This window comes from Pan troglodytes, chromosome 5, assembly GCF_028858775.2.
Source record: "Pan troglodytes isolate AG18354 chromosome 5, NHGRI_mPanTro3-v2.0_pri, whole genome shotgun sequence".
NCBI classification, from domain to species: Eukaryota; Metazoa; Chordata; class Mammalia; order Primates; family Hominidae; genus Pan; species Pan troglodytes.
Genome location: NC_072403.2, coordinates 163045556 through 163057950, shown reverse-complemented (window position 1 = coordinate 163057950; position 12395 = coordinate 163045556). Strand labels below are relative to the sequence as shown.

Below are 12395 nucleotides of genomic sequence, written 5' to 3'. Positions count from 1 at the left end.
TTTAACTTTTACGTAATTTTATATTATTGTAGGAAAAACTGGAAAACAAAGAAGGGTCAGGAACTCCCAGCGAGGGGAATAGGCCACAGAACATTCTCTACTACTAATTAAGGGTTGGGCAAAAGGAAAAACATTTTCCAAACACCTGACCTTTAAGAGCGACTTTTCCTAGCCCTGTGGGCCTTAGAAAGTTTAATGGCCATTGAGACTCATTCCTTGGTGGAAACTAGCATAAACCCATTTGTTTTAGGTAAGAGATAGCAACTTCACTGGCGCTGGAAAATAGTTTTGGATACACAGTGCACTTCATTCCAAGAGATCTTACTAGAGATCCCCGACAGTCAGAAGATTTCCCGCTTGATCAGATATTTCTCGACGTGTGTTATTGCTTTGCTTGTCACAGTTTTCTAGGAAACTGGTGTCAGGTAACACTCCTAGCTGCCTCCCATGAGGAGTTACCTCTAGAGCGCAGAGTTTTATCTGGCACTGAAAACTTGCTGGTTGGTTTTCTAGATCCATGTTTATTTTCAGTTCAAAGACAAAGTAGAAAACTTGAGAGTGGAAAATGTTACCTTTTAGTTCACACTCTTTTAATCCCTTAGTCCCCATAAAATAAACATTCTAAAGTGTAAGCAGTAGAAATAATGTAAACTCCACAGAAACAGAAATAAATTAGTTTCTTTCAGTCTTGGTGGAGGTCCTTTTGCCGAACACCATACTCCACTGTGAACAGAATTCATCTTGAGCGAAGAAGAAATCTTTGGCCTATTTCACCATGTCTCCAGCATTGCATAACAGACATTTTTCAAATTCAGTTTCTTCTCCAACTGCAGCAAAAAGGCAAAGAGTAGTCTGTTTCAGGAGTCTGAAAAATAGAAAAAAAAACCATGTTTGAGTAGTTTAAGAATAGCTTTCTCCTCTGGTGTTAAACCGTTAACATGTTATAGCTCTAGAGTTTGAGGCCAAAAGAAAATTCAAGAGCAGAGTGATGGTTCTATTCGCTAGATAAGGCTGATCTGTGTTTGGAATATTTTACTTAGCAGACGTGGAGAAGCAGAGTCTGCACCACTCTATAAGAGCAGGCACAGCTACGCCATGCAGCATTCTAAACTTCCCAAGAGATTTACTTGGGGATACTGGCAGAATTCCCAGAACTTCCAAGTTTGGGATCTACAGTTTGCAGGATCCTGTGGAATGAGAATATTTAGGATTTTAAAAAAATTTTTTTTATTTTTTGAGACAGAGTCTCACTTTGTCGCCCAGGCTGGAGTGTAGTGGCGAGATCTCGGCTCACTGCAACCTCCGTCTCCCGGGTTCAAGCAATCCTCCCGCCACAGCCTCCCGAGTAGCTGGGATTACAAGTGTGCACCACCATGCCCGGCTAATTTTTGTATTTTTAGTAAAGACGAGGTTTCACCACGTTGGCCAGGCTGGTCTTGAACTCCTGGGCTCAAGTGATCTGCCTGCCTCGTCCTCCCAAAGTGCTGGGATTACAGGTATGAACCACCACGCCCAGCCTTGTTTAGGATTTTAGATAAGGAATACTGTCACCTTGGATTTTTGGGTTTTATATAGTAGGCACAGAAAGCAATGTTTGAAAAATGCATTTAGGACAACATGGAAGTTCATGGTCCTGGAACTTAGTATTAAAGCTTTGCTGCTTTCTCCCAAAGGCTATTAAGATTCGTTGCCATTCTTGAATCCTGTAATCTCTCAGAAAGAGAAATAAATCAAACTACATTAAAAAAAAAAAAAAGAAACAAAACAACACTTAAGTCCCAGAAAATAATGTGTTCACCTCTCTAAAATGTAAATGTAATATGTTGCCTTTCATCTGAACTTACACATGGAAGGACTTATCTTTTAGGCCAAGAAAGTGCAAACTCTGCTGAAATCCTGCGAGTTGGCCTCCCACAGATCACTGAGAGGTCTGGAGCCAGATAGGGTGCTTGGTTAGTTTCTAGACAGAAGATATTGATGAAGAGAGGGAACGAGGAGCTTCAAATACTCCCCTAACATCTGATTCAAGTCAGGGGAATAAACAGAAAACAGGAGTATTATAAGCACAACAAAGATGAACAAAAATAAAATATTTCAGGCCGGGCGCGGTGGCTCACGGGCGGATCACGAGGTCAGGAGATTAAGACCATCCTGGCTAACACGGTGAAACCCCGTGTCTATTAAAAAAATACAAAAAAATTAGCTGGGCGTGGTGGCAAGTGCCTGTAGTCCCAGCTACTCTGGAGGTTGAGGCAGGAGAATGGCGTGAACCCGGGAGGCGGAGGTTGCAGTGAGCCGAGATCGCGCCACTGCACTTCAGCCTGGATGACAGAGCGAGACTGCGTCTCAAAAAAAAAAAAAAAAAAGAAAAGAAAGAAAATATTTCTTTATTTTCCTTTTTTTTTAAAGGAAGATGCCAGATGGCTGTTTTTACATTTATTTAAACAGAAAACATGCACATGAGCTGTCTACTCATTTTCTTTGCTGCGCAGCCTGGCATTGGGGTTGATGACTCTGATGGCCAGTTGGGCAGCTCTTTCCACGATGGCTTTGCAGTTCTTGGAGGAAACATTGTGAGCGATCCCGGCACAGTACGATTGTTGCACTTCCAGCTCCTTGACGTTGTGGACCAGGAACTTCCGGAAGCCACTGGGCAGCATGTGCTTTGTTTTTTTGTTGCTCCCATAATCAATGTTGGGCATCAAGATCTGGACCCTGAATCTTCTACGAACCCTGTTGTCAACACCTCTGGGTTTCCACCAGTTACGCTTAATTTTGACATAACGGTCTGACTGGTGCCAGATGAACTTCTTGGTTCTCTTTTTGACGATCTTGGGCTTCACGAGGGGTCTGAGGGCGGCCAAGATGCCGAGGAGGAGATGGCTGCCACCTCCATAGGCAGCACCGAGAAAGAGAGAAGGGCAAAAAAAAAAAGAAAATATTTCAGAGACACGGCCAGCCTCACTGTAGTGGCTCTGGTATCCCTTGACCTGAGGGTCAATGACCCTTGGGACAGAAGGGGTGCTAGGGTAGAGGGTGGGCTCAGTGGACTAGAGATGACCCTTGGCTTGGCAAGGCAAGGCTGGACAAGGCCTTCCATGCTCCAGAGGTGGGTGGTGGAAGACCAGCTGATTAGCCACATTACATTTGTATCCTGTGGTTTTGTGTCTAAAGGTACTTAGAGTATGTGGTCCCACTTTTTTTTTTTTTTTGAGATGGAGTCTTGCTCTGTTGCCCACGCTGGAGTGCAGCGATGCGATATCAGCTCACTGCAACCTTTGCCTCCTGGGTTCAAGCAATTCTCAGGGTTCAGCCTCCCAAGTAGCTGGGATTACAGGTACCCGCCACCATGCCCGACTAATTTTTGTATTTTTAGTAGAGATGGGGTTTCACCATGTTGGCCAGGCTGGTCTTGAACTCCTGACCTCAGGTGATCCACCTGCCTCGGCCTCCCAAATTGCTGGGATTACAGATGTGAGCTACTGTGCCTGGCCTGTGGTCCCACATTTTAAGAAAAACAGAAGGACTGGCCAAAGTATAGAAAGTCTCATTATAGATGAAAACAATCAGAGATGCAATAGCTAAGGTGAGAACGTAAAAACGAATCTGTTGTTTATTGCTTATGCGTTGGAAGAAGCAATTTCAGAAGTTAACTCAGTGGGAGAATATTTGGAAGATACCATATACAAACATTCTATTTTGGCATGGGAATAAGAAATCAAAATGTGCTCAGAAAAAGTTTCTTTCGGGGGGAATTAAGAATTTCAGAATTGTTACCTAAGCTTTAAAACATTCCATTTTAGTTAGATAGGAGAGATTTAATTTAGCAACATAGGAGAGATTTAATTATCACTATCTTTTAGATGTCGATGAGGATTATTTAAGTGTAAAGCTGGAGCTTCCATCCTACTTGGAAGCAGAAAGGAAGAAGGCACGCAGCACTCCTCGGATGGCTCAGGGTGATGCCTTGGCGCCCCTTTTCTCGGAACACAATGGTGATGAGCAATTTTTGAATTGCTTTGTGAAAAGATAAAGTTTCAAGACTAAAACCACAGAGCTCAGGCGCCCTCCCAGGGTACTTTGTAACCCTGTGGTTTGTGACTTCGGACTGAACAAATCATGTTCACAGAAGGGCTGGCAGGCAGCAACCCAACTCAAGATTAATTTATGGTTATTAAATATCATTGAAAATTTCTGCCCATTTTTCCCTTGTATTGATACATTATATATATTTTTGAGACCGAGTCTTGCTCTGTCACCCAGGCTAGAGTGCAGTGGCATGATCTCAGCTCACTGCAGCCTCCACCTCCTGGGTTCAAGCGATTTTCCTGCCTCAGCCTCCTGAGTAGCTGAGATTACAGGTGCGCGCCACGACGCCTGGCTAATTTTTCTATTTTTAGTAGGGACAGGGCTTTGCCATGTTTCCCAGGCTGGTCTCGAATTCCTGGGCTCAAGTGATCCACCCACTCGGACTCCCAAACTGCTGAGATTAGAAGCATGAGCCACCGCACCTGGCCTAATATTTTATATTCTTATGGGGTATATATGAGTGTTTATTATGTGCCTGGAATGTGTAGTGATCAAGTCAGGGTACCTGGGGTGTCCATTATCTTGAGTATTTATCATTACTACTGTATGTTGGTATCATTTCAAGTACACCCCACTCTCTTCCTGTTACTTTGAAGTAAACAAAATATTGTTGCTGAGTATAGTCATCCTAGCTTGCTATCAAACATTAGAGCTTATTTCTTCGTCTAACTGTATGTTTGTACCCATAACCAACCTTTCTTCATACCCTCCGCCCAGCCACCCATTCTTCCCAGCCTCTGGTATCTACCATTTATTCTGTCTATGAGGGTAAGCTTTTTAGCTTCCACATGAGAGTGAGAACATGCAGCATTAGTCTTTCCGTGCCCAGCTTATTTCACATAATAACTTCCACTTCCATCCATGCTGCTGTAAATGACATTATTTCATTCTTTTTTAATGGCTAAATAGTATTCTACTCTCTATACATTCCACATTTTCTTTAACCATTTGTCTGTAGATGCCCTAAAGCCAGTTTAGGAAAGAAACTAATTTCTTTCCTGAACTTATTTCTCTGTATGTAATTCAAGAAAAAGCAATTCTTTTGTAAATAACAAACATTTGTAGCAGGACTGGAGTGAATCTGATTCCGTACTCAACATAACTTTGCACAGTAGAATAAAGAAGTAAGGGAGTCCCTGAATTCTTCAGGAAATTTGCCAGACTTTATTGTGTGTTCATTTGAATGAATCTTGCCAAAGCTCAGAAATATGATAAAGTTTCTGAGTGAGAAAAAAGAATGGGGGGAAAAATATCAAATCCTTCGTTCCAATAATCTTTAAACAAAAGACTCAACAGCCAGATCAATTTCACTGGGACAAAAAACCTATTTTAATTAGTTCTATTTAGTGACATCCAAAAGAATTGAGTCATGCCCTTATTCTAACCACAGTGAAGGCACTACAGAGAAGTCTTGGGAAGAGGGAGCAAGGAGAGCTCCAATTCTGATGCTTTTTTGGCATATAATGTTCACCTTTGGTTTCACACGGTTTCCTAGGAGGTGAGACAGGCTAGAAAGGTGAGGAAGGGAAGGACAGAAAGTTGTCATCAACCAAGCACAATCTTCTTCCTGAGTGGAACGCGCCTTCAAATCTTTCCTGGGGGAATAATGAGTGTGCTGCTCAGCACCTGGGTATGCACACCATCTACGGTGTGATCCCTGAAGGAGCAACGTCAGCAAGCCAGACATTTCCTTTCAGATGCCCACGTTTGTCCAAGCTGACTGTCGCCTAAGCTTTAACATTTTTATTTTATGCATTTTGAATAGCCACAGACCTCTGATTATTAGTAGAAGTGGTCCCTGATGGCTATAGTGAGAGGCACGGGAAACAGACAATACTTGCTGGGTCATTACCGAGGAGCCACTGAGAGGCAATGTTTGCTTTGTATAGTGGTTTTATCTTAGGACACTGGATCTGTTTTTGATTGTTCAAGCAGGGTCAAACGATGGGTTTTGAACCACTGCCCACTAGCCCAGAACTGTGTTTAGCAATTCACAAAGAAGAAAGAGGCCTTGGATTGGGGGGTGGGGAGGGGGTGGAAATGCCATTCCATTAGAGAATTAGGAAAGAGCTGGCTCTATTATACTCGGACTAAAAAGAATTATGACAAAATCATAGCTTTTAATACCCAAACAATTATCTTTACTTATTAGAAAAAATGACCTCATTATCCTCAAGTACCTGTCTGTTCAAATAGCTGGTATCATCTCTCGGAATGGGCCAAAGTTCATTTTACCCGTGACTGAAATGAAAAGGGCATCCTTTGGTTTGGGGCATAAAGGTTGGGGTAATACTGAGAGTCAACAGATCTGTGTTGAGTCTTGGCTTTGGTAGTTATTAGCTGCACAACTTGAGCAGGTTGTCGACTTCTCTGGGCAGAGTTCTTGCAGCTCTTCAACAAAAATACTACCCACCTCCCTGGGTTGATGCCAGCATGACATGTGATGGGGGTGGCAAAATGACATGTGCCAGCTATGAAATGAGAGGCAGTGCCACAGGGTGGCAAGGCAGTTCTGTAGCCTTGCAGACCAGGGCCACCCCTCAGTGACCAAGGGGTAGGCTCCGTCCTCTTAAGCCCTGTGGCCCTTATGGGACAACACTTGGCTCCAGAGGTGCTGTGACCACCCATGCAAAGTGCTTAGCACAATGCCCGAAACATTGGAGGTAATTACCATAGGCCTGCGTCCTGCCCTGCAGGCCCCGTATATAAGATCTGGAGGAATTCTTGTTAGGGAGTAGGTAATAAAGGATTTAAGGGTATGCATTAATAATGCTAAGGATGTATCCCTTAGCATTACCTGAGTCCTAACTACAGTGATTAAGGTATAATTGGACTTATATGACCTACTTGGAGAGCATGTGAAAACTCACCAAAAGCTGGAAAAATACTATCCAAGAGAGATGGGAGAATCGAACACACTTATTCTGGAGAAAAATGACAAATGGCAGAAATGTAACATAATGGGTTCCTGACATAAAAAGAGAATTGCTAGGCCAACTAGCAATTGGGGAAATAGCAATTATTTCCCCACAGCCTTACTGGGGAATGGAAGACATTGGCAACACACAAGCTCACACCAAAAGATGAAACAACATTTTATCAACACTTGAGTTTATGGGTTTCTTTGTTAAACTAGTCTCCCTTACTTCATTTTCTAGAGTTTTAAAAATTTTTTCTGAAATAACAAAGATAAAAGATGCAGTTATGGCTCAAACTTAACACAGCTCCCGCTCCTCAGCAAAAAACACATACAAACACCCCCCAAACAACATCCACAACTCAAAACAAACGATTTCACACCTTGTTTTAATGTAATTTCATTTATGGTTCCCTTATCTTTCTCACCACAGCCTAGGTCTTTAGTGTTTTAGCAACAAAGGCTCAACAAAAAAACTTGGCCAGACGAGGTGGCTCACTTGAGGTCAGGAGTTTGAGACCAGCCTGGCCAACATGGTAAAACCCCATCTCTATTAAAATACAAAAATTAGGCTGGGCGTGGTGGCTCCCGCCTGTAATCCCAGCACTTTGGGAGGCTGAGGCGGGTGGATCACCTGAGGTCAGGAGTTCGAGACCAGCCTGGCCAACATGGTGAAACCCTGTCTCTACTAAAAATATAAAAACTTGCTGGGCGTGGTGGTGGACGCCTGTAATCCCAACTGCTTGGGAGGCTGGGGCAGAAGAATTGCTTGGACCCAGGAGACAGAGGTTGTAGTGAGCCCACACAGTGCCGTTGCACTCCAGCCTTGGCAACAGAGTAAGACTCTGTCGCAAATAAATAAATAAATAAATAAATAAATAAATAAAATACAAAAATCAGCGGGGCGTGGTGGCACACACCTGTAATCCCAGCTACTTGGGAGGGTGAGGCAAGAGAATTGCTCGAACGCGGGAGGCGGAGGTTGCAGTGAGCAGAGATCACGCCACTGAACTCCAGCCTAGGTGATAGCGTGAGACTCTTTCTCAAACAACAACAACAACAACAACAACAAGTCCTCAAGTGGACTCCTGGTAGTGAAACAAATGAAATGAGAATCCTGGGTGCCTGGCTTGGAGCCGTAACTCAGAGATGGTTGAAGAAGAGGGTCTTTAGGCCACGGAAGCTCATCTGCAAAGGCCGAGAATATGCTGGCAAGAGGGAGAGGTTCTGGGCTCAGGAACAGGAGTCAGTGGGGAGAAGGAGGCAGGGTGCTTGCGGGGAAAGAATGTATCTTTAGAATATGGTGAGGACATGTTTGATCCCTGGGGTAGGAGAAGCAGCCCTGAGCCTTTCAAGCTTTTGATTAGGAGTTGTCTCCCAGGGAGGAGGTTTAGGAATGTGGTCATTTTTCTTCACGATGGCTGCAGTGCTGTGGGGTGGACATGAATAAGACCGAGAGTCGCCAGGTCTGGGCTGCCTAAGACAGCTCAGAGTCAAAGCCCAACCTGAGACTGTGCAGACCCGAAGTCATCAAGTGGCCTACTTTCTGCTGCCCTGCCCTTCCTGGAACCCATGGGGCCCTCTAGTTAAATGGTCTGTCCCATTGCTATGTGTCTGTCCAGGGACATGAGAGCCAAACACACCTGTTGTGCCACAGTTGAGTGTTCTGGGTTGAACTGTGTCCCCTAAAAGATATGCTTAAGTCCTAACCCTGAGCACCTGTGAGAGTGATTTTTTTTTTTTTTAGAAGGAGAGTCTTGCTCTGTCGCCCAGGCTGGAGTGCAGTGGCGCAATCTCAGCTCACTGCAACCTCTGCCTCCTGGGTTCAAGCAATTCTCTGCCTCAGCCTTCCGAGTAGCTGGGATTACAGGTGCCCACCAACACGCCCAGCTAATTTTCGTATTTTTAGTAGAGACGGGGTTTCACCATCTTGGCCAGGCTGGTCTTGAACTCCTGACTTCGTGATCCACCCACCTCGGCCTCCCAAAGTGCTGGGATTACAGGCGTGAGCCACCACGCTTGGCTGAGAGTGATCTTATTTGGAAGGAGGGTCTTCGCAGAGTAATCAAGTTAAAAGGAGGTTCTTAGGGTGGGCCCTAATCCAATAGGACTGGGGTCCTTATAAGAGGTGAACATCATGTGAAGACACAGACACAGGGAGAATGTGGTGGGACCACAGAGGCTGAGACGGGAGTGACGCAGCTGCAAGGTGGCAACGCCAGGGAGTGACAGCCACCACCGGATGCTAGGAAGAGGCCAGCAAGGATTCCACCCAGAGTCTCAAGGTGGCGTATGGCCTGGCTGACACCTTGACTTTGGACTTCTAGCCTCCAGAACTGTTTCAAACTTTCCACTGTTTTAAGCCACCCAGTTTGTGATACTTTGTCATGGCAGCCCCAGGAAATGGATACACCAAGATTCCTCTTTCACATGATTCTAACTCTGTACCAAGAGATATGTGGCAGGAAGGTAGGAAGTTACTCTTTTAAAATTATAACAGACGCTGGTTTTAATCCTGGAAAAGAACAATGAGTTTACAGAGTTCTGTTATGGTCAGAGATGCTCTAAACACATCTATATTCAGGGATGACATAATTTGGCTTTCACTGGACTCGAGCACAGGACACTAAGGGTTGCGTACTGAGCATCTGAGCATGTAACTCACAGCCACACCCAGGAGTGAACTCCAGTCACGGAAAATCATTTGGTAGGAATTTGAGTAACAAAGGAAGGAAAGGATTTATCAGATCACTTCTGTGGTATCAGAAAAAAAAAAAAGACAAAAAAAGGATATGAACTGGAAAAAAAACAAAGAGAGAAAAAGTTGAAGCACATCAGCCTACCTGCATCGGGTCCTGTGAGAGCCTTGCCCACTTAGAACAAGCCTTTAACTTGTTCTGTTTCGGTATCAAGATCTATGTCATAAAAGCAGGGCCGGGTGGGCAGTCCTGGCATGGTGCTCATCTGGGGGAGAAAACCAAGCGTTACAGATTAGCAAATGCTACAAAGCGGCCACAACATCTGATGATGCAAATAACTCTATCGTTCAATACAGCCTCATAGAACTTTAGGTTTTATATGGGATATATCTCTTTAAATTTATCATCTGATATTTCAATTTTTGTTTAAGGAAATGAAGTAGAAAAGGCAAATGTCAACTTCCTGAAAATTGAGACCATTTACCTTCCCTGTGGCCCCATAACACACCCGAACTACAAAACAGTGATCTTCCAAACCTTTTCTTCTCAATAAAATCTTCATGCTGAACGCCAACAAAGACAAGCCCATCAGGTTGAAGGGGGCAGCAGGTGTGGGCAGGGTGAATAATGGCCTCCTTCTCACCCCCAAGACACATTTTTGTAAAACCTATAGCTCCTGGAGCACAGCTGGAAAACTCCTGTTCAGATGCCAGTCGTCACCCCGGTCTCCCTCAATAACAGTAACTGATATCTACTGAGAGCTTGCTTTGTGATGGGCACTGTGCTACGTGCTTTCCTCATTTTATCCTCTCAATAATATAGCAGGTAGGAACTTTTATTATTTCCATTTTACAAGGGAAGAAACTGAGGTTTGGAGAGGCTAAGTCACTTGCCCAGGTCACACTAGTAATAAGTTGCAAAACCAGAAATTTGACTTTAGGCCTATAATCTCAAATTACTCATTTCACCACTACCATACTGCCACAGCCACCCCTACTACTGCTTTTGTGACACTTAATGGACAGTCTAAGGGTTTTACAGAAATAATCTCATTGAGCTTCCCAGCACCCTAATGAGGTAGGTACTCATTTTAGCCTTACTTTACAGATGAGGACAGAGGACACTTAGGCATGAGGGTATGAGCTCAAGGACACATGGCTAGTTAGTGGTGGAGACAGGATGAAAACTGGTTCTTCACCGCTTTGCTGTGTTGGGATGAAAGATCTTCAAACCGCACACTCTCCTCCTGCATCAGAAGCCCCCTGTGTGCTGGGGCTTCTGATGCTGGCCCCCTTGACGGATCCTCAGGCCCTGAAACACTGCTCCAGGGTCTAGATCCTGGGGCTCCCGGATGACCCATTCCTTTTCCATTTCAGCATTTCCTACTGTGCTTTAATAGTGAGTGTTTCATACAAACCATGCCCATGGAGCAATATGCACCCAGTCACATGGAGCAATGCTGCACCCAGTCACATGGAGCAATGCTGCACCCAGTCGCATGGAACGATGCTGCACCCAGTCACATGGGGCGATGCTGCACCCAGTCGCATGGAACGATGCTGCACCCAGTCGCATGGGGCGATGCTGCACCCAGTCGCATAGAACGATGCTGCACCAAGTCACATGGGGCAATGCTGCACCCAGTTGCATGGAACGATGCTGCACCCAGTCACATGGGGCAATGCTGCACCCAGTCACATGGAACGATGCTGCACCCAGTCACATGGAATGATGCTGCACCCAGTCACATGGGGCAATGCTGCACCCAGTCGCATGGAACGATGCTGCACCCAGTCACATGGGGCGATGCTGCACCCAGTCGCATGGAATGATGCTGCACCCAGTCGCATGGGGCGATGCTGCACCCAGTCGCATGGGGCGATGCTGCACCCAGTCGCATAGAACGATGCTGCACCCAGTCACATGGGGCGATGCTGCACCCAGTCGCATAGAACGATGCTGCACCCAGTCGCATGGGGCGATGCTGCACCCAGTCGCATAGAACGATGCTGCACCCAGTCGCATGGGGCGATGCTGCACCCAGTCGCATGGGGCAATGCTGCACCCAGTCACATGGAACGATGCTGCACCCAGTCACATGGAACGATGCTGCACCCAGTCACATGGGGCGATGCTGCACCCAATCGCATAGAACGATGCTGCACCCAGTCGCATGGAACGATGCTGCACCGAGTCGCATGGGGCGATGCTGCACCCAGTCGCATGGGGCAATGCTGCACCCAGTCACATGGAGCGATGCTGCACCCAGTCGCATGGAGCAATGCTGCACCCAGTCGCTTGGAGGAGACACTTGGGTTCTACTGTGCCTGCTCTCCCGAGGGTTAATGCCATATCATGTAGAACCTCCACAGGCCCTGGCCAAGAACACCTTGCATGAGATGAGGCTGTGATGTGCCAGCACCTGATGGCATCCAGGGTTTGCCTGCTTCTTCCCATGTGGCAAAAAGTTCTCAGTGTAAAAGGGACCTCCCTAAGGCCTAGAGAATAGAACTCAGCTCTCACCCTCCACTGCCTTTCAGTCGTGACTCGAGGTTTCCCTCTTCACCAGCCTCTCCTCCCTGCATGGTGTTTAGGGACTCCTGTTACTCAAATGGGGCCTGTGGGCCTGTGCATGGGCATTACCTGGGAGCCTGTTAGATATTCGGAATTTCAGAGCCCACCCCAGACCT

The 12395-nt window shown here is 45.7% G+C and overlaps 2 protein-coding genes across 8 annotated transcripts in view; both read right to left on the bottom strand.

Annotated features, from left to right (window-relative positions):
- Positions 1–501: 501 nt before the first annotated feature.
- Positions 502–5938, bottom strand: LOC104007047 (large ribosomal subunit protein eL32-like). The gene is made up of 3 exons (XM_054686578.1): positions 5863–5938; positions 2435–2890; positions 502–865 (listed from the first exon to the last, which is right to left on the bottom strand). Exons 1-2 carry the CDS (start codon positions 5936–5938, stop codon positions 2469–2471), a joined length of 498 nt encoding a protein of 165 aa, XP_054542553.1. The 3' UTR covers positions 502–865; positions 2435–2468.
- Positions 502–12395, bottom strand: part of MTHFD1L (methylenetetrahydrofolate dehydrogenase (NADP+ dependent) 1 like) — a 240429-nt gene continuing 228535 nt past the window's right edge. For 4 of the 7 annotated variants that reach the window (XM_024357475.3, XM_024357473.3, XM_063812680.1 and 1 more), the window contains exons 27-28: positions 9850–9970; positions 502–865 (exon numbers count right to left, since the gene is read on the bottom strand). In XM_024357475.3, the coding sequence (XP_024213243.2) occupies positions 9881–9970 (90 nt within the window). In that variant the 3' untranslated portion in view covers positions 502–865; positions 9850–9880. Of the gene's footprint in view, positions 866–1844; positions 2891–9849; positions 9971–12395 lie in introns of all 7 variants that reach the window. The other 3 variants (XR_010157792.1, XR_010157794.1, XR_010157793.1) reach the window with 2 other exon arrangements.